At 27.3% G+C, this 23,455-nt stretch overlaps 4 protein-coding genes across 4 annotated transcripts; 2 read left to right on the top strand and 2 right to left on the bottom strand.

The window, feature by feature from the left end:
• Positions 1-14,696: 14,696 nt before the first annotated feature.
• On the top strand, positions 14,697-16,562 carry GO595_007529 (polyadenylate-binding protein 2; the record flags this gene model as incomplete). Its single annotated transcript, XM_067921003.1, has 1 exon — positions 14,697-16,562. One exon carries the CDS (start codon positions 14,697-14,699, stop codon positions 16,560-16,562), a length of 1,866 nt encoding a protein of 621 aa, XP_067772439.1.
• An 81-nt stretch (positions 16,563-16,643) lies between these two features.
• GO595_007528 (uncharacterized protein) lies at positions 16,644-18,809 on the bottom strand (the record flags this gene model as incomplete). Its single annotated transcript, XM_067921002.1, has 2 exons — positions 16,644-16,931; positions 17,967-18,809. 2 exons carry the CDS (start codon positions 18,807-18,809, stop codon positions 16,644-16,646), a joined length of 1,131 nt encoding a protein of 376 aa, XP_067772438.1.
• A 2,098-nt stretch (positions 18,810-20,907) lies between these two features.
• GO595_007527 (Ras family protein) lies at positions 20,908-21,519 on the bottom strand (the record flags this gene model as incomplete). The annotated part of the gene is made up of 1 exon (XM_067921001.1): positions 20,908-21,519. One exon carries the CDS (start codon positions 21,517-21,519, stop codon positions 20,908-20,910), a length of 612 nt encoding a protein of 203 aa, XP_067772437.1.
• Positions 21,520-21,750: 231 nt separating this feature from the next.
• GO595_007526 (40S ribosomal protein S6) lies at positions 21,751-22,401 on the top strand (the record flags this gene model as incomplete). The annotated part of the gene is made up of 1 exon (XM_067921000.1): positions 21,751-22,401. The coding sequence occupies one exon, from the start codon at positions 21,751-21,753 to the stop codon at positions 22,399-22,401; it is 651 nt and encodes a 216-aa protein (XP_067772436.1).
• Between the last annotated feature and the right edge of the window lie 1,054 nt (positions 22,402-23,455).

Here is a 23,455-nt window from a genome sequence, read left to right as displayed (position 1 = left end):
GTTTACCGTAATCTCTGTGAGTAAAACCTTTATTAGCCATATATCTGACATTAATATGTACTTTTAATAAATCTGATATATTATTTAATTCTGATAACGGAACTGTTCTAGTATTTATAAAAGATCTTAACATATTAATCTCATTATCATTAAATAAATTACTTGCAATAAATGATTGTATCGAACAAGATTCATTAATATTTTCATTATTGATATTGTTGAAAATACCATATTTTGTAAGATCTATATCAGTAGTATTAATATACGGAAAAAATCCAGGATTAACTCTTCTACCGTTTTTAAGATCTTTAAACTCAAACTTTATAGATTTAATATTTTTAAAGGTTTTTAATGCTAAAGTATTACTGTCACTAATATCATCTTTTTCATTAATTATATTATATAAGAAATTAACTGTGTTCATATTTCCGTGGTAATAAGATATATTATTATTATCGTCAATAATTGTCATTCTAATATCTTTATTTATTTTAGGACCTGCTGCCTTTATAGCGTACATTAATGATTTTAACATAATATTGTGTTTATTAGAATTCACTGTATGAGTAAAGTCTTTCTGAACCATTAATTTCTTAATTAATTCTTTAGTTATATTGTTAACAGATTTATTATGTATCGGTTTATCTGCAGGTTCATCTTCGGATAAAGCTATATTATAATAATCATCAAAGTAATCATATTTACTGCGTTTATTGTGTTTGATTTTATACTGTAGTTGATTAACTGATAAATGATCATATTTATTATTCATTTCATCATAAACTTTGTATTTGGTTTTAGTATTTGTGTGTTCAAAATTATCTGGTAATGTATAACCGTAATTATTGAACAATTCTATGACTTGTTTTGTTGTTAGCTTTTTAGGCATATATATATTATATTAAAATAAAAATAAAATAAATTTTATAAAATTATATTTTTAAAGATTGTTTACTTATATGTTAATCCTGATGTTGATTTAACAAATTTGAGTGATATTTTACGTTTATCGATAAATTCTATAACATCTGGAAGACTGTACTTTAAATTATATGTTTCGTTATCCTTTTTGACGTATATTTTGCTAACGTAATCATAAGTATTACTCTTACAACAATATGTATCAGTATCAGCTTTTAACAGTTCAACTTCATTAGTATCACATAATAATTGCAATAATTTAATTAGCTCATCTTCGTCAGCAATTATATATTTATTAACAATTAACGGATTATTTTCAATAATATCTAAACATAATACTAATGCTTGAATTAATAAATCTTTGTCATGTATGATTTGTTGTAAATTACTGTTCAATTCATTAGCTGTTTCGACAGATCTGTTTTGAATGTTTTCGTTATTATCGTTAACGTCAGGATATTTAACTTCTATATGATCTACACTCATAGAACGTTCATAAGGATTTACTACGACATTAACATTTTGATTTTGTTGAGGACTGTTGATATTTGTATCTACTTTTGCTAAAAAGCCTTTTGAACAAGATAACACTCTTGAATGAGGCACTGACATATTTTATTATATGTAAAAATATACTATTGTAATGGACTTATTTGATTATATCAAAGAATTAAAACTTAAAAAAGTGTTTACTATAAAACAATTACCTTATATTGATTTAATCAATTTTTATATTGAGGACTTAGTAATATATAAATATATTATAATTGCTAAAAAACAATATTTTAAAAAAGTCTAAAAAATTAGGTTTAAAACTCTATAAAATACAAAATAATGTAAATATAAAAATAAAACCTCCAATTAAAAACATTGAGAAAGGACGTTATATTTTAATGTATGATCCTAACAAAAATGATGTTATTATATGTACAGGTGAAGAAAAATATTAATTATAATAATATTAACTTTAGATTAAGTCATATTGCTTTTTAAAAGCAAAATAACAAACATTTACTTGCTTATTATTGATATCTCTTGCACAAACAAATGCATAATTTTGTTTAGTATAATTTATTTTTAGTTTTCGATATTTAATTCCGTTAAAGAAATAAAATATATCAGTTTTTCTATCATAATAATAATTTTCAAAAGAATGATTATTATAAGTATCTAATAAAATACAGTCGTCATCAATTTCATCAACATATTCATATTCTTTATGTGATGATCTATTTTTTTGATTTTCACTGTTATTAACCCAACGCAAGTTTATGATATTATTATTTAATTCATTATGATCAATATGATCAATTTGTATTTTATTGTCAGGATCATCATTTGGTATGAATTGTAATGCAATTATTCTGTGTTTATAATATGGTTTTCCGTTTAATTTGCATCTAATATAACCGTGATCCTCGGATTCTTTAATAATCCTTTTATTTGATTTCCTTCTAAGTTGATACTGATATTCAGTATATATTTGGTAATCATTATCAACAACGCAAGATAACCACTTACCTTCCATTTTTATAAAAATTAAAAATAATTAAAAAATTTTATAAATGATGTGTTTTTTAAAAATAATCTGTTAACAACAATACTTTTAATAAAATTATTTCAATGTAACTGCATTTCGATAATTATATATAAACACTAATTGTATAATAAATTTACAATATCTTGGATATATAAATTTTTTATTACTGTTTGAAAATGTTATATTAAAAGTATTACCGTCTGTTGGAGGATTAAATAATACAGTAGGTTTATCATAGAAATCATTATTTAGACCGATAAATCTGCGTTTATTATCACTAAATGAAGCATTAAATTCAATATATTCTCGGTCCCACACATTATCAAATTGTAAGCTTGTATTATCTTCGTCTGTTAATTTATCAATATTTTTATCTTTATCTTGATTCAAAAATCTCAAAAACTGTATAAGATTTTCATTTGTGTTTTCTTTAACATCTTTAAAACGAAAATTGCTTTGATCTATTGTTTGTGCATCAGATTTAAATTTACAAAATAACTTTAATGTATTGTTTTTATCTAAATCGAATAATAATATATAATTTGTTGCCTGTTTATTAAATTGATTACACATATCAAATAATATTTCACGTAATGTATTATTTGATTGAATATATAAAGTAACATTACGTGTAAGACCGCTTGATTGACTCGGACCTTTAGCCCAAATTTTTAACATAATTGTATGACATGTAGGTGTTATTTTTAAACGTCTTAAACTAATAACTTTATTTTGACTAGGACACTCAATCCAACGTTGTGGAAAACGAAAAGTATAACCTTTACCTTTATCTAATTTATCAACGTCCCTTTCATTCTTTTGAATATCAAAATTTGTATATATTTCTTCTACAGGCAGTTGTGATACACTAGTACTCATTTGGCGCTCATTTTTATACATTGTTTAATTATAATAAAATATGTTAAATAATAGGATTGACAGAATTGAAAACGTTGTAAAATCATTATTAAATAAAAATAGTGTTGTATATTCTAATCACAGTAAAACAGCAGATACTATTAGTAACGGTATATGTTCATTAACAATTAATAGTATAGATAAATCATTTATATTTACTTACGGAAGAAATCATATAATAATTAATCCTTTAGATAACAGCATTAAAAATCTTGTTTTAATAAATGATATTTTAGTAAGTGATATTATTACAGGATCAAATATTATGAATAATGCTTATTTAAAACAAATGTTTAGTGATATTGATAAAGTATTGACTTCATACAAAGAATTTGTTAAAATAAATGTTGATAATAATAACGTCAGTATAAGTAATTTATTGATAGAAACTATTAACGGCTATTCTACAGAAGATTTCGCTTTAAAAGATCATACTCATGACGACAGGTATTCTTTAAAAGATCATAATCATGATGACAGGTATTCTTTGATAGATCATAATCATGATAACAAATATTCTTTAATAGATCATAATCATGATAACAAATATGCTTTAATAGATCATACTCATAACATTTTTAACAATGATTTAACTGTTAACGGTAAAATTAATGATTATTATATTTTAAACAGTGCTGGAGGAGGATCTAATTCAACAATAACAATTCCTTGTATAGCTACTGTTAAAACAGACGGCGTTATGGAAGTAGGTCAATATATTGATTTTCATTATAATAATGACGGTGATAACACTTGGAGAATAAGAGCTGTTACAAGTACATTAAGTTTTCAAGCAAAAGGAGGTTCGACAATAAGTTTCAGTAATAACGGTAATATTACATGTACTTCTGTTAACGGAATTAATACTGACAATATATCTTTAACAACTCATAATCATGATGATAAATATGCTTTAATAAATCATGTTCACAGTGATTATTTAACAAATGCTGAATTAGAAAATATTAACAATAAATTAACAGGTATTACTTATAATAAAGATTATATAGAAACAATTATTAACGACAACAACGAAGAAGAAGATATTTACGAAATATATACTAATATTGATCAAGATTTAACTGTTAACGGCAATATAACAACAAATAGTATTAATAATATATCTGTTAACGATTTTTCATTAAATAATCATACTCATTACAATACTACAGGTATATATTATAACGAAGAATTATTAGAAAATATTGAGGAAGAAGAGGATATTTATGAAAAATATACATTAATTAATCAGGATCTTATCGTTAACGGTAAAATTAATGAAATTGATACTAATAATATAGCACTTATTGAAGACGGTATTTTAACTATTTCTGATGTAATATTATTTGAAAACGGCGTTAATATATCAACTTATGATAATACAACTGATGAAGGAATTACTGAAAACAATATATTAATTAATTTTCCTAACGGTAATAGTATTATGTTAGAAGATTCTGGACATACTTATGGTATAGTTAATGTTGATGGAGTATTAACATCAGAATACTATTTAACAAAACAAATGATTATAGATGATGATGAGATACTAGAATTATTAACAGGAGCACCTGGAGAAGATGGTGAAGGATATAAAAAGAACTGGCTAGAATACTTATTAGATGTTTTTTCTTTTGCTATGTCATTAGCTGAATTTGCTGAACTGGCAAGTAAAGTATATAACAGTATTAAAAACAGTTCTTGGGCTATGTCGTTAATGAGCAGATTAAAAAATGTGTTTACAGGAGCCAGGGGTTATATACCTATACCTACAGTAAGATCAGTAGTTTTTGATGAATATGATATATCAACAGATGAAAATTTAGATGATTTAGAAGGTCCTGATGATACTGATATCGATAATAGTTTTAATGAATATAATTATTTAATAAATCTGTTTCCTGAAATGAATACTATATTTAAGAACTTAAAATATTATTATAAAGATGTTTCTAAAGGACAGAGAACTAATGAATTAGGTATGTTATTAGTAGACTGTCAGATATATAAACGTTTTATAAATCATACTCATGATAATTACTTAATAAGCTCTGATTTAAATAATTATACTGGCATTACTTATCATAAGGATTTATTAGAAACAATTATTAATGAAGAAGAGGAGGAAGAGGATGTTTTTGAAATATATACTAATATTAATCAAGATTTAAAGGTAAATGGTAATATAGAATGTAATAATATTAATAATATACCTGTTAACAACTTTTCTTTAATAAATCATACTCATGATCGTTATTTAACTAATGATAATTTAACTGATATCAATAATAAGTTAACAGGTATTTCTTATAATAAGGATTATGTTGAGACAATTATTAATGAAAACGAGGAGGAAGAGGATGTTTTTGAAATATATACTAATATTAATCAAGATTTAAAGGTAAATGGTAATATAGAATGTAATTTTATTAACGGTATTGATTTAGATGAATTATCAATAATTAGTAATGATATATTTAATATTAACAATAAGTTAACAGGAATTACTTTTAATAAAGATTATATGAAAACTACTGAGGAAGAAGATATCTATGAAATATATACTGATATAAATCAAGATTTAAAAGTTAACGGCAACATAACTGTTGACAGTGCTATTTGTACCGGTAATATAGAAGTTAATTCTGTTAACAATATACCTGTTGATAATTTTTCATTAATAAATCATACTCATGATCAGTATTTAACTAATGACAATTTAATCGATATAAATAAGGCTTTAACAGAAATTTCTTATAATGAATACGGCGTTTGGACTAAGGTTGAACAAGATTTATTAGTAGATAATGATATTTCCTGCAGAATATTAACATCAAAACGTAATATCAATATTGATTGCAGCAAATATCCAGATGATACAAATATTTATCAAGGATTATTTATTTATAGATCTAATGCAGTAACAGGTAATTCTATCAGAATGGAAATAGGTGTATTACCATATGGCGATGATTGTAGTGTAATAGAACATTACGTAGGTTCTGATGATAATATTGATACTTGTTTAAGATTTAAAACTTGTGACGGTAATTACGTAAGTATATATAAAAACGGTAATATTAGTTGTAATAGTATTAATGGAATTGATACTAATAATATTTCATTAACAACACATAATCATGACGATAAATATTCATTAATAAATCATACTCATAGTTATAATGATATTACTGATAAACCAACAACTTTTCCGCCAAGTTCTCATAATCATGATGAAAAATATGCTTTAATAGATCATAATCATGACGATAAATATTCTTTAATAAATCATACTCACAACACAATTGATAATAATTTAACTGTTAACGGAAGCATTAGTTGTACTTATATTAATGATATTGATACTGATAACATTTCTTTAAAAAATCATACTCATACAGAATTTAATAATAATTTAACTGTTAATAATAATTTAACTGTTAACGGAAATATAAATTGTAATTATATTAATGATATTGACACTGATAACATATCTTTAATAAATCATACTCACAACACTATAAATAACGATTTAAAAATATATGGTAATTTAGAAGTAAATTATATTAATAATATACCTGTTGATAACTTCTCTTTAACAACACATAATCATGATGATAAATATTCTTTAATAAATCATACTCATAATACTATAAATAACGACTTAACTGTTAACGGTAAAATTAATAATTATTATTTGAATAACGGTTCTTCAGCAGGAAATTATTTAAACACTTTACCTTGTATAGCTACTATTAAATCAGACGGTGTTATGGAAGTAGGTTGTTATATAGATTTTCATGATAATAATGAATTTAACAGTGATTACTCTTGGAGAATAACATCTACTGATTCATTAGAGTTTAAAAGAAACGGTTCTGGATCAATTACTTTTAATAATAACGGCAATATTCAATGTAATACTGTTAACGGAATTAACTTAAATAATTTAGCATTAACGAGTCATACTCATGAACCAAGTGATATAGTTCCTTATCAAAATGCTGTATTAAAAACAGGTAGATTTTTAGATTTTGTATATCATGATCAATCAACAGAAGCACCAGGAACATATACTCGGAGAATAACTTCTTATCAAAATGAATTAGGGTTTTGGCATTATTCTAATGATACTTATAGAAAAGCAATTATTAGCAGTTCAGGAGGAGGTCAAATGAATAAAACAATAACTCATAATAGCCCTATTTCTGAAAATGAAAATATCGATAATTTTATTGTCGGAAAACCAGTATTTATAACAGGTGATGTTTATAAATTAGTTAATGAAAATGATGTTAATAAGTATATTTCTACTACAGATTCTACTAACTGTATACCTTCTGTTAAAAGTACAGGTTCTTATAAAGAGTTTATAGGAATATGTGTTGATAAACATATTGCTAACAGTGTTTTTCAAATAGGTGATACTATTAAACAAGATATTAGTATTAATCAAAATACTATAGATTTTGCTACTCATGGTGATTATTATTTTAAAGTTAATGATAGCAGTAAATATAATATTGGAGACATAGTTTTATATGACGGCAGTATTTTAGATGATGATACTGTATTAACAACAAAAATAAACAGTATGATTATAGGAAAAATAACTTCAATAATTGATAATAATACAGTAGCCCTTTTTAAAGGATAATTAAAAATAATATATTTGAAATCTCTTATTCCTAATCATTGTCATTCTCTTCAACATCTTCTGTTTGATGATATATATTTTCATATTCATCTTATAGAAAGTAACAATAACATAATTCGCTTTCTCTACGGACTCTTTTTCTATCACATTAATTTTTTAACTGTAATTGAAAAGACCTCATTTTAATCTCATAAAATTTATTAAATAATGCATCACTACAAAGCCAACCCTCACATAATTCATTATAATTATCACATATGAATTGTTTTACAGTATTTCTTGATGCTTCTATTAAATCTTGTTTAGCTTCTGTTACAAGTATAATTCTGGAATTATAATTATTAATATCTCTTTTTATAAAATATGTTAATAAATGATTATAGCACTCAGGAGTAAAACTGTCATACATTTTTGTCCAAAAATCATGATTATTTTTATATTTACCGTTACATAATAATACGACATATCTTCTGTCATCTGATTCAATTTTAATAGGATAACTGTTATTAGTAACGAATATACAATTAGCAACGTTTTCAGAAGTTCTTCTAGGTTGATTTTTTTCATTAATTCTAATAGTTTTATCAGTAATAATTGATTTTAAAGCATCAAAATTTGCAAGTCTGTCTTCACCTACATTTTTTAATTCATTTAATACTAACAACATTTTACTTTAAAGTTACCCGTTAATTCTCCTATTTGATTAATATTTTTTTCACTATATCCGCTTAATAATTCACAAATAACGTCAGTAAATGTATTTTTACCAATTCCTTGTAAACCTTTAAGAACAATAGCTGTTTCAGTCTTTTTTCCGGAATTTTGTATTTTATAAGTAATCCAATTCAATAAATAGTTATATACATCATTATTGTTATCAGCAATAACTTCTTTAATCATATTTAAGAAATCACTTATCAGAGAAATATTAATATTTTCAACAATATTATATTTATAACCTTGAAATATTGAGAACACATCTTTTTCATTATTACTGTAAAATTCAATTCCTTTTACAGTAAGTTTAGATTTATAAGCTAAAAAAGCATCATATGCTGTAATATTCCTTTTACCGTCTTTCCAAAGTTGGATCATTTTAAGTAATTCTTTCATATTAGTATTTGTCATATAACCAATAACATATTTATTATTATGAATATCAAATGTTTTAATAATAAACATTAAATTATTGCTTTCTACAAATCTAATTACCTTTGATAAATCTTCAATAACGTCTTTATTACATTTATATATATGTCTTTCTGCTTTAGAACTAATATTTGTTATACTAAAATTATCATTAAGATCAATGTTATGTATTATGTTTTCATCAGTATTATTATTAATGAATTTCTTATAATAATCTTCATTATAAAGTTTGATTATTTTAATTAAAACTCCGTAATGAGTTTGTAAATGCATATATCTACATTTAGCTATATCATAATTTGATTTAGCATTAGGTGTTAAATTACAATTATTATATACATAATCATAAGCTTCATCAATAACTTTATTTGGTAAACTGTTAATTGTTTGAAATAGTACATATAATGTAATTTCTTTTGATAAAGGTCTATTATATGCATCGTCATGTATTTCAAAACCTTCTAAACCGTGTATTAATGTTCTTGCAAATTCAACAGTAATATTATCAGAATCATTATACATTTTAACAATATCTTTAATTTCTTTTGGTCGTTCAACAGTAATTTTAATATCAAAATCCTTTAATATATCATCAACAGTTCTGATAATATGACTCTTACAATTACCTCTGATAAATTCATATGTTGATACAGGTGATTTATGATCTTTTCTTACTTTGTATCCGGGTAGAACTACTAATGAACGTTTTGTTTAATCAACAGATGAAAATATATCAATATTATAGTCATTTGATTCATAACACTTAATCATACGGTTATTTGTTGTATAAAATTCATCAGTATTACAATAAATATGTAAACCTCCGGAAGCTGTTTTAACAATAATATCATCATCAGATAATTTACTTAATATATTATTACGTATTTTATCTTTAGTATCGTTATCTAAAGATTTGTTAATATCAATGTCTATAACAGATAAGTTCTTTATCATATTGTTTAATAAAGCCAATCCTGTAATAGTATTGCGTCCAGATGATGATTTTTTATCAAATTTATTGTAATTATATAAATTTACAATATTTTTACCAATACGTTGTTTTAAAGTTAAATTTATATAGTTATTTTTGTCGTGCAGCTCATTATCTACAGGGCTATTATCAATCATTTTATCAAGGATTTTGTCAATACGTTTTTCTTCGGGACTCATATCAAGCATTTTATCAAAGAATTTTTCAGTAAGTTTTTCGGTAGTTTCATTATCAACATCTGAGTTTGAAGTTGTCTCTGCCACTTGTTGCTTCATGATATTTTATATAATATAAAAAAAATAAAACAATAATTTAAAAACATAACGCTTTTTCAAACATATAATTACAACATATTTCAAACAGGTAATTACAAAAAATAAGTGATATTGAAAAGCAATATTTCAAACAACAACCTTGAAATGTTAAAATAAAGGAAGTGAATATTTTCACCTACTTATTTTCAACAGAATTATTTTTCAACAGATAATTGCAAACAATAAGTCTCAAACAGATAACTTCAAAACAGATAATTACAAAAAGCCTTATTCTCAAAATAAATATCTCAATAAAAGTAAATTTATATTATTTTTAATGTGTTGTCCTTTGTTCCTCCTTGTTCCCGGTTCTCAAACTTCAGATGAACTTTAAAGGACAAAATGGCGAAAGGGCAACATTAACAGATTTATTTTTAAAAATTAACGTCTAAAGCCTCATTTTTGACGGTATTAGCCTCAAAAAGCCTTATTTTCAATAGCATGACCGTAAAAAGTGCTATTTTTGAGTACCTGTATTGAAGAAATCTTATTTTTAATTAATATTCAACGTATCAAAAGTACAGTAAATTAACCTTGAATTTCATAGATAATTGAATGTTCCCCTTGTTCCTGCTTGTACCCGGTTCATGAACATTACCTTAAGAGTTAGGGGCAAAGGGCAACTGGGCAACAGATTTTGGCAACAGGGCAACATTAACAGCGTATTTTGGGCATGTGTATACAAACATCCCCCTAATATTTCATGTATTTTATAGTATGTTCCTTCCTAGTTCTTATATGAGAATATATGAATATAGAAATTGATTTAATATGCATAAAGCATTTTGCCGATTGCTTATTGCCGATTTGCCTTTTGCCCTCAACTTTTAGATGAATGTTGTTCCCCCCGGAACATCCAGGAACAGGGAACATCATTTTAAAATATAATTTTTGAAGTAATATGAATTATCATTATTATGTTAGATATATATGTGTATTCAAAATACTAACTTTTAAAAACCTAATATTTATCATTATCATGTAAGGATATATACTCCAAAATTCAAACATTCAAAAATAAAATCAGCACATAGCAAAGTCTTAAATAATTAATTTTTTGTAATTAAACCGGTCCTTGTGACAAAGTAATTCTGCAAATGATATATCTTTTTATAACCGGGCTGAAATTCCGAAGGAATGGAGGCCCCGCTGTGTGTGTGTTATATGTCACTGTTTTCAGACATGCCAACCGTAATGAACGAGCTTTTTGAATTTTGATAAGTATTCAATCTTGTTCCAACTCATAAATGAATTTGAATAGATTTTCAGACTTGTGATATAAAAAAATATGAAGTGCAATTTTTTGTCTATTGAATAAATATTGAATAATATGAACATAAGAGGTTTTGTTACCCTTGCATTTTGGGCATCTTATGAGGAACTGAACAAAGCTGAGATGAAATTATAAGTCGAGGCTTTCATAGATTAATTTTTTAAATAATTATTTCCCTTTTCAACGAAACCTTGGACGTGGAAACTACAGTCAGCGGAAAAACGAGTTTTCATTCAATTAACATTACCATATGGTAATTGTGGAATTCTGAGTAACCTTAAAAAACTAAATTCGAAAATTGGGAAAAGTTAATGATTTTAAATTTCATTTACGAATTCTCAAATTTAGAACACGAATTTTGCTTAAAATATGAAAACTTGATATTATCACCAGATAGAATCGACAATGATTTCATAAAAGATATTGATCGTTTTGCAATCGGATCAGATTTCGGTATGAAACCAAAGAAAATATTTAGTAAGTAAATCAAACAAAAATGGAGAAGAGAGGTAGGGCAAAATAGTAAAAAACAACAATTTAATGTTTTTGTTTAATGTTGATATCTGAATTTATATCATATGGTATGTATAATCTCATTCATAATGTTATTCATTAGTGTTATGTGTTATCTCATTTGTGATGAGTGTTTAACCAATTTAGTGACGAATTATTTGCGTTATGATTTCTTTTTTCGTTATTGGGAATTAGTTGTAAATAAAAGTGACATTTAAAATGAATGAAAAAATAAAAAAAATTGCTCTGCAAAAATTAGAGGAATTAATGAAGCATCCAATCACTGACCCATTCATAGGAAGCCTATTTGTGGATAAAGAGCATAAAGCAATTTTTAAGAAAAAAATAAAAAATCCAACAAATATAAAGAAAATTTATAATGAAGTTAAATCATCAAAAATAAAATCACTAGAAGAGTTAACTTCCAAAATTAATAGCATTTTTGAAATTTTTCTTGAGATTTTTGATGAAGATGATTATATGTATTATGTTGCTGCTGAGTCGCAACAATTATACAAAAAAATATTTAAAGATTTAGCAGGTGGTTTGTCTTCAGTGAAACAATGGTATAAAGAAATTACTTATCTAAATAACAAATTAGTTAAATTAAATGAAACATTTCCTGAAAATGTCATACCAAACTCAATTGGGTTAAGAGGTGATGAAAAATTCTTTATACAACTTCCTGACGAAAAACAAATTTCTGATTTCATTTCAAATACTAAAAAGATGAAAAATCCAAAAGATCATAAAGCTCTCATGAAACTCATTGCAAGCCAACAACCAGAACTTTACAAAAACGAAGAGATATCGTCTTTAAATGTTCTATCATTGCATCCAAAAACATTTAAATTAGCAGAAAAATTTGTCCAGAAGAAAATCAAAAGCAGTACATAGGTCTGAGAGATGTAAATTTAATGTGTGTAAAAATTTTTAAATAACAAAAGGTTTTATTTTATTATTGTTATACTTTGAAAGCCATTTTTCAATATTAATTGAACTAAAATGGAAACTTAAAGTTTAGAATTATCAGCAGTTTTGTTCATGGTTAAAGTTGTTTCGTGACATATATCGAATTTAGATCAATGATTTCCATTGGTGAGTTTAACTTGAAAACTTGTTCATTGAATAATTGACAAATGAAAAAAAAAATCACTTTGTTTTGAAGATTTGTTTGTTTATATATGATTTATAAATTTTTCTTCTTTAAAGTCGTAGGCCAATGGATCTTCATCAATATATAAACTATTCGTTCATACTGAAAAAATTATCTGTTTCATTAATGTTACTGAATGAATATTAATATTTTCTTCGTATTCATCTATATTTTGTTCTTTTTGCTTTTGTTTTTTAATTTTGATATTCAATATAACAGAAGAAAAATTGCTACATAATCAATTAATGAAACATTTTCTTTTATTTATGAATGAACATTTTTCATAAAGTGATGGTTTGATTGTTTGGTTAATATCAAAATTTGTTTGAAGTTTTTCTATTTCATCATTTAGATTTATTTTCGCAATTTCATTTGGACTATGCCCTTCATTAATATACTTCTTATGATACTCCCAATCATTCTTAGAAAGTTCTTCATAATGATCCAAAAAGTGTCTTTCTATTGGATCATTTCTATTAAACCAATATGTCATATGGTTTTCTTCTTTTGCTTTATAATGATAAAAATATTTTGATCTAATATTTTTTGTGACGTTTTTATCAATTAAATTTTGTTCAATCATTTTCTCGATTAAATAATATGATTCTTGTGTGTTCATTGTAGATATACGTTTGATAAAAATCGATATAATTTAATTATATTTTGATTAATTTCTTCTTCTTTCATTTGAAGTGTTTTTAAAAAATTTAAGTAAATATCAAATTCATGTTTTGGTGATGAAAATGCATTATAAACGATGTTACCTATAATAATATTAAATGTATCAGGAAAATTTGTATCCCAAAACTTTAAAAACCCATACCTGGGAGTTTTCTTCAGTTAAACTGTATATAGTTTTTCTCAAGCTCAAGATAGAATTTCAAGTAGGTTGATGGATCATTAAAATTTTTATCTCCTGTGGTGGCAATATCATCATTAGGAATTTAGTTTGGATGGAATGTAACATAACCGACTTTTTTAACGTATTTTTAACGTCCATTTTTTTCTGTTTTTATTTCACTTAGTCCTAATTTAGTACTGCTGAAAGTAATTTTTATAATAAAGTGCAAAATAAAAAATCAGTGTGAAAAACAATTTAATGCATCGTTTTGATATCAACCACCAAAACCTTAGAGCTGTTATATTTATTGTTAAAAGTGGCCTTTATTGTAAAGTAGAATGAATACTTTACATTATTGTAAAGCTATGAAATTGATTCTTTGAATATATCGGTCCTTATGGTTGAGGGGCCGTTTATTTCAAAATGGAAGTTGATCTCAAGCAAAAATTTACAAATGATCCCAATCCAGAAAACTTTAAGGAGTTGATTGACTTCTTGAGATCTAATTCAAGGTTTGATGAAGCAAGAGAGTACAGACTTAAATATATTGAAAGTTTTTCTCTTGATGAGCAAATGTGGATTGATTGGCTAACAGATGAGTACAAAAAGGAAGGATCAGAAATTTACGATTACCTTATTTCGCTTGCACTTAGAGATCTTCCTTTATCTAAACGAATTCATCAATTCAAAATTGATCATTCAAAAGACAAAATCACTGAAATTGAATCATCAATTCCATTAATTGGTGAATTTGACAATTTCATATGGGATGAGTATCGCAAAGTCAAACCAGATAAATTCATCGAGATCTATCAACAACAACTATCACTTCCTGTGCCAGATTATGAAACTATAAAAGCCGAGTACGCACTTGAGCTTGCGTGTCTTCCCGAAAATGAAAAAGAACAGTATAAAGATTTTGAACCACCAAAAGAAGCCATCCAAACAGCACAAATCCTTTCATTACACAAGAATGACTTCCAACGAGAGTCGAGTGCACTCGCTCTTCTAAGGGAATACCCTACAAAAAGTTTCTTCGAAAGAGCTCTCACATTTCATCCATATAATCCAACGATTTGGTTTAGTTACTTAAGCAACTTCCCATCTCCTGAACTTTCTGCACGCGCGGTAAGGTTTTGTCCGAAGTCTGGACTTCTGTGGTCGCTTCGATGCCAAATCACAGGAAATTGCGAAACGAATGGTTTTAATTTCATGGACAATGCAAATGAAGCACAAATTTTACTTGGACAACTAATTTCAATGGCGCCTGAAAAATCTATATCAACAGTTCAATACGCTCTTCAACAAAAGGTGTTTAATGATGGAGATAATTGGATTTGGCCAACAATTTTGTTGTTCGAATTAATGAAATCACAGGGGTGCCCCAAAATGGAGGTTTTGGCGGTTTTGGAAAATGGGTTAAATAGAAATAACCAATGTATTGAACTATGGACAAGAATTGCTGATTACCACATAGAACTAAAAGAGCTTGAAGAAGCTCGGAATGTTTATTTGCGTGCATCTCAGAATTTGACAATAAATCTTCCACAACTAATGCAAAAATGGATGATTTTCGAAAGCTCACATGGAGGAGAACATTACCAGGAAGTATTGCAGAGATTAAATGAGTTGAAATCAATCGAAAAACATACTATAACCACATCTGATGAATATGATCAGCGAACTATTTTTGTTGCAAACATCGTGAGGTCTGATGGGGATGAAACAGAAAATGATCTCTTCAAGTTGTTTTCTCAAGTTGGTGAAGTTGAAGCAATCAGATTAAAAAACGGTCACCGGGGTACCCTGTTCGGTTTCATTCAATTTCGCTTTCAAAAAGATGCTCAAACCGCCGTTGAAAAATTCAACGGAATCGAATTCAATGGAGCGAAACTTGATGTAAAGCCACATGAAAATAAGCAGAAATTTACTCTTTTCATTAAGTTCTCATCGGCTGCTTCACCAGAAGAATTATTGAAATATCTCAAAGAAAATACGGGAATCAGTGATTTCAAGTTAAGACTGGCAAATGAGAGCAAAAGAGGAAGAGAGGAAACAAGCACAAAAACAAAAGGATGGGGTTTCATAGATGTAAAAGATACATCTGATGCAATGAAATTCTTGTCTCTTTCTGGAAAATTGTTCAAAACACAGGCTCTCAAGATAGAGGTGGCGAACAAAACCAGTAAAGAAGCGTCTCAGAGCAAGAAAAAACAACATGAATCTCACAAACCAAAAAGGAAGTTGCCTGAAAATGATGATGCTTTAAAGGCGTTTTTTGGATTGTAAATTACTGTTAACAGCAAAAACAACTTATTTATGTATAAAAAAGAATGAATTGAAAACATTTTTTAAAAATAAATCAACATCCTAACCAGCGTTTTGGTCTTGGCTTGCCGGAAGCTGTTGTTTAAAGAAGGTAAGTTGGTTCTGGAGAAGAGAATTTTCTGCCTCTTTTGTTGATATCTTTCTTTCAAGTTCGATAATTAAGTTTCGTAACTGTTTGTTTTCTTCGTTAAGCTTTTTGAGGTATTCTCCTTTCTTCTTTTTCTGTTGTTTTGATAGTTTATGTGATGTTTGAAATTGTTGGTAAACTTCATGAGATATCGATTTTGAATTAATTAACTGTTCTTCGTTAGTTTCGCTGTCGTGAGTTAACTGGTCAATGGGGTCAAAAAAGAATTCTTGCTTGGCGAAGGACATTTTGGCGAATTTTGTGTGAATGAATTTTGAATTCTTTATCGATTGCGATTCAAAAATTGTTTAACGATATTTTTCTGACATGCGCCGATAGGAAATTCAATATAGGAAGTTTTTCAAATGGAAACTCCCTTTATCATATTGAAATTCCTATCGGTCAGAAAACATAAAACCAATTTATTGAATTTTATCATGAAGAAAACAATAAATTTATGGAATATTAACATTAGAAAAACATTTTTTTGATTCTCACATATTTATTTTTTATTCATTGTTAAAATAAAAAAATTTTTTTTTATTCGAACAAAATATTATTTTAAATTTATGTGATGTACTGCTTGTACTTCATAGCAGATGAAATAAAATTACAGATCGTTCAATTTATGAGTTGCGACTTGTGGAGCTCTCTGATTGGTAAGAGCTAGTACTTTCTGTTTTTGTTTGTGATGTTTCACTTGATGTGCTCCTGGTTGGTTTGCTTTGATTGGATTGTGCGGTGCTTCTTGATTCCGAATAGGAACCTTCATTGCTTTCTGAATAATTTTGAGAGGAATAACTTTTGTCACTATTTTCTGAATATTTTTGAGAGGAATAACTTCTGTCACTGTTTTCTGAATATTTTTGAGAGGAATAACTTCTGTCACTGTTTTCTGAATATTTTTGAGAAGAATTGTTACTGTCACTGTTTTCTGAATATTTTTGAGAGGAATAACTTCTGTCACTGTTTTCTGAATATTTTTGAGAAGAATTGTTACTGTCACTGTTTTCTGAATATTTTTGAGAAGAATAACTTCTGTCACTGTTTTCTGAATATTTTTGAGAGGAATAACTTCTGTCACTGTTTTCTGAATATTTTTGAGAGGAATAACTTCTGTCACTGTTTTCTGAATATTTTTGAGAAGAATCACTTTTGTCACTGTTTTCATTCATGCTTCTTTCAATACTGTGAGAATAATTTTTAGAAGAAATACTTCTGTCACTATTTTGAGATACTTTTTCTTTTTCTGATTGACTCGCTAATGTCTTCTTAATACTGCTTTCTGATTGGAATGGATTACTTATACTACTTCCGGAATTCTTCTCCACGAGTATTGAGTCATCGATTGTTAAATTCTTCGAGTATGTCTTTGATCCAGACAAATTTGCAGCATTCAAATCACTCGATTCCGTGAAGTCTTCGATTTCGCTTTTCCATGTTTCGATTGACATATTCGTGTACATTCCATCGATGTTACTGCCGTCGTTGTGATTGCTGTTGAACTCGTACGTGCTGTCCTTCCTGAATGAATTCGAAAGCGGAACCAAAAGTTTAAATGGAGTTTTCCCTCGGCTGCCAATAGTTGACTGGATTGCAGCTACTCGAGCTTCGTTTTCGATTTGTGCTTTGAGTGCAGATATTGTTTGCTCTTGATTAGTAATTTGTGATTCGTATTTTTGTTGGATGCTACTGATTTTTTTGGCTTGGTCAACAAGCTGCTTGTTGAGCTTGTTGATTTTGGTTTTGGTTTTTTTGGGAATTAACTTTGTTATAGAATTTTCGAGATCTTGATATTGATTTTGTAATTTTGTTGATTCGCTTTCTAGCTCTTTAAGATGTTGTTGGTTGCTTTCTAGTATCCTTGATAAGTAATCGTTAGCTGAGGAGAGAGTATTAACTTCATAATTAAAATCGTCAATAGCATTTTCGATAACACTAAGAGTTCCCTGGTTTTCATAATGGTGTGCTAAAAGGTCACTCCCAATGGATGCTAGTTTTTGGATTACTTTAACTTTTTCTCGAATTGCACTAATAATTTCTTCTATTGTTTGCTGAAATGAAACAGATTCTTCGTGCATTTCCCGTTGCTTGGAGTTCATTATTTCGTTTAGTTCTTCAAGTTGTGTATCGAGTAAAATCTTTTGGTATTGAAAATTTGTAAGAGAAAGATGACTTTTAGCTTCTAAAGGACCTAACAACTGAAGAAGGTTTTCATCCAAGAAGGGATCATCTTCGATTTCATCGACGCTTAATTGGTTTCCTGTTTGACTGAAGTTTATCTTGATAAAACTAAAAAAACCGTTATTTAATAAAAAGTTGTTAAATTTGAATACATTTTATTCTGTAAAGTACTTAAAACATTAACTTTCGTTCTGATCATTCATTATATTATGGAAAGCAATCATCCAGTGTATTCTACTAAATTTAAAGTTCACTCATTTGTTATTTTCTTAATATGTTGTATTTGCAATGCATTGGTAAACTTTCATCGACAATTACCTGCAATTTTATATGATAAAATAGAAAAATCTTTTGGAGTTGACAAAACAAAATTAACAATTTTTTCTTCAATGTTTTTTTGGCCTTATGCAGTACTTCAACCATTTGCAGGTCTTTTTGCTGATGTAATAGATCCCTCTTTTTTAATTGGTATTTCATTAACTCTTTCATCAATAGGATCATTAATTTGTGGTATATCAAAAACAATAACAATTGCTATAGTTGGAAGATTAATTGTGGGCATTGGATGTGCTTTAACCTATGTCCCTGTTTGTAAAGTTTTAAGTTATTGGTTTAAATATAGTTGGTATGCTTTGCTTTCTGGTATAATTTTAGCATTTGGCGGTGTTGGTGCAATTCTTTCACAAGCTCCTTTAGAAATTTTTTCAAACAAATTTGGGTGGCGTTGCTCATTCTATGGTATTTCAATTATTGGTTTTACTGTTTGTATACTTGTTATGTTATTTGTACGTGGATATCCATCTAAATTTGGTTATATGGAAATGAATGAAAATCAAATCATCCCAGTAAATTTCAAAAAACTGTTAGTGGTTCTATTTAAGAATTTTAAAAGCATAATTAAAACAAAAGAATATTGGTTATTTAGTTTATATAATTTCTTTAGTAATGGAAGTTATTATAATTTAGCTTCTTTTTACAGTGGTTGTTATATTGATGAAGTATTTCCAAATTTTGACAAAGGAATTATTCTTTTAGGTTTATCTATTGCATTTATTGTTGGTGTATTATTGTTACCAATTTTATCAAATTTTTTAAGAACAAGAAAATGGGTTTTATTTTGTGGATCTTTTGTTGCTATTGTTGTATCTTCTATCATATCAGAAATTAATGAAAAACTTTTATTTGGATGGATTTTTGCTTTATTATTTTTATTTGCAATTAGCACAGGTGCATGTGCTTCTGTTTTGTTTCCTTTTGTGCGTGAAACATTTGAGTGCTCAAAATCTGCTTCTGCAATAGGACTCGTCAATTTTATGGGATTTACAGGTTGCGGAATATTTCATATTCTTTCAGGTTTATTGTTAAATTACACTAAAATCAAATCAGATACGCAAAAACATCCTCCAAAATTATATTCATTTGCCTTATGGTTACCAATTAATATTGGTTTAATTTTATCCCTTTTGGCAGCAGCTTGCTTTGAAGATATCGAAAAAGAAGATGATTCACAAAAAATGCATGATGAAGAACCTATAACAGTAGGTGATGTATTATTTACACAGAATTAAACAAAAATATATATTTCGTTAGTAAAACTCAATTTCTTTATTTTGCATATAAATTTATGCTTTTAGTACTAAAATATAAAGTACTTGCTCAGGTATAAACATTTTAAAATTTTCAATTCTGATAAATTTAAAGGACATGAAAATGGTTTACAATAAAATTTTATTATCTCATTTTTAGCCCTTATAATGTATGACCTTAGAGGTAATGAATAAAAAGTTTCTACCTTATTGAGTAAAACTTACAATTAATCCACTTTTTCATTAAATTCAATGAAAAACGAAAATATTTTCATTACTTTACAAATTCATGTTTTGCTGAAAGTATAAATTTATTTTATTTATTATATGAATCAACGAATAACTGCGATACAATAAAATTATATCTTAAGATTCGCTGTAAAAAATGGTAAATTTATCATGATATATATTAATGTTGTTGATTACAACAGCTCTTTTTGTCTTTCGGTTGTAATTCAACCTCATTTTGATCTGTTTCTAGTGATGCTTCATATGTTTCGATTTGATTTTCAATTAATTGTGCTAATTTTCTGAAAACTTCTTCAATGTTTTCACCTGTTTTTGCTGATGTTTCAAAAAAATCCATACCAAGTTTACATGCATACGCTGCTCCTTCTTCAACAGTTACAGCTCTTGATTCATCCAGATCATTCTTATTTCCGACTAAAATAACAGGAGCATCCGGAAGAGCAAGTTGACGGAAATCATCAAGCCACTTACTTGTGCGAGTAAATGATATCTTGTTGTCTATTGAATACATTAAAATAGCACCAAATGCATTCCGAAAAAATCCTTTAACGACAGCTTGATATTTTTCTTGGCCAGCTGTGTCCCAAACATTAAGTTTTATGATTCCTTGATTAATGCGAGCCTCATATAAATTGTATTCGACTCCAACTGTTGGTAAAAGTTCAATAAATTGGCCACTCATAAGTTTTTTGATAACTGTTGTTTTCCCAACACCCGAATCACCAATGACAACAACTTTGCGATTAGATTGTAGTGAATTCAAATTTTGCATTGATATTTTTGCTTGTGCTTGGATTGTGGTTTTTTCCATGCAAATAACCACTTCACCCTCTCAAAAATTGAGAGCAACTAACACCAAACCGCATCAGACCAAGTACACATTCAAAATATTTCAAGTAATGTACAGAAATTTTACTAACCGCCAATAAAGCCAGAAGCGCGTTTTGGTCAAATAACCGAAACAAAGATAGTTAAATTTAACGGTTATGGTCCTTCCTTTTACATGAGGCTTACATTAGCTTATCCAGATCACGGAACACAAATATGCATTGACGTAGAAGATCCAGTTGCTCTTAACAGTCTTTACGATCATCGTCTTGGTCAGGATATCGATGGTTCAATTCTTGGTCAACAATTCGCAGGATATCTTTTCCGTCTTGGTGGTGGATTCGACAAACAAGGCTTCCCAATGAAACAAGGTGTACTTACACCACGTCGTGTTCGTCTCCTTCTCCGTGCTGGTACTTCATGCTATCGCCCACGCAAAGATGGAGAACGCAAGAGAAAGACAGTTCGTGGCTGTGTTATTTCCTCAGAAATCTCTGCTCTTCATCTCATTGTTCTTAAGAAAGGAGATGCCGAAATCGAAGGACTTACTGATAAAGTTGTTCCACGTCGTTATGGTCCAAAGCGTGCTACAAGGATCAGGGCTATCTTTGGTGCTGACAAGAAAGCCGATGTTACCAAACTCGTTCTTCGTCGTGAAGTTAAACCAGGCAAATTCACACAACCAAAGATCCAACGTTTGATCACACCACGTCGTCTTGCACGCAAGGCCAAGTTCTTGAAGGAGAAGAAGGCTCGCAGAGAGGCAGCTCAAAAGAAGGCCGAAGCCTATAAGGCATTACTTGAACAAAGGGGATTAAAACACTAAATTAATTTTAATTCGATATATTTATAATCGTTTTCTAAATTTAATTTGTTTTTTCACCACAATCTTTACTTTTTAAAGCCTATTAAACTAGTCTTAACAAGTATTTATCTCTGCCTGAAACTGTAATGTATATTTTTATTTTTAAAAAGATCATGAATAATTTCATTTCGATGTAAAGCAGCATGCTGTAAATGATGAATTATTTTGTTCACATAAATAAATAATTTCTAAGTTTCTATCAGCACTTGCATATTTAAATATATTAGATGTATTTTAATTTTCGAATTTTTTTTATTAAAAAAAATTTAATAAATGAAATCTAACCAAGAAATGAACAGTAATCAGTTAGTGAAATATTTTCAATATTAATCAATAAATATCTTTCATATAATAATGTTTTAATTATATGATTAAAGAAACTTATTATTTGATATTTTTTGAAGCTTTACAATTAATTCATGATTTTGAAGTACTTTCGAAATTTCTAATGGAGTAAAGCTAATGAACATAATGATCAAAAAGAAAATTAAACATAAGTTTTAAAATGAAAAATTACCGTGGAAAGAAATAAGCTTCCAAAAGCAAAAATATTATTTCAATATGACCATTTCGCAATGCATTTGAAATTGCTGCTTCAAAAAACTATTATAAATTCCATAAATTTTTTAAAAACAAAAAATTAAATATATAAATATTTTTCAAAATAAAATAACATTTTTAGTCTTAAAATCAATATTATCTTGCTCTAATAGTAATTCTACAATTCCTAAACAACCCTTTCTAGATGCTAAAATAAGTGCTGTATCAAATCTTTATGATAATTTCCAAATTTTATTCGTGAATTTTAAAACATAGTTATAAAATTCAAACAAAACAATTAAACGTCTTTCGTATTGATTCTGATTCCGTTTTGTTTAAGAAGCAATTGAACAATTTCTATATGATTAAAATAAGATGCAATCATAAGCGATGTTTGAAATAAAAAATATATATTCCAAGTAATATTTTGAAATATCAAAATCTTAAAACAAAATTCAGATTAAGCAAATAAACA

The sequence above is a fragment of the Histomonas meleagridis genome (genome assembly GCF_020186115.1).
Source record: "Histomonas meleagridis strain 2922-C6/04-10x chromosome Unknown contig_53, whole genome shotgun sequence".
Taxonomy (NCBI): domain Eukaryota; phylum Parabasalia; order Tritrichomonadida; family Dientamoebidae; genus Histomonas; species Histomonas meleagridis.
Note: the sequence above shows the minus strand (reverse complement) of the source record. Positions and strands in the feature narration are given on the sequence as shown.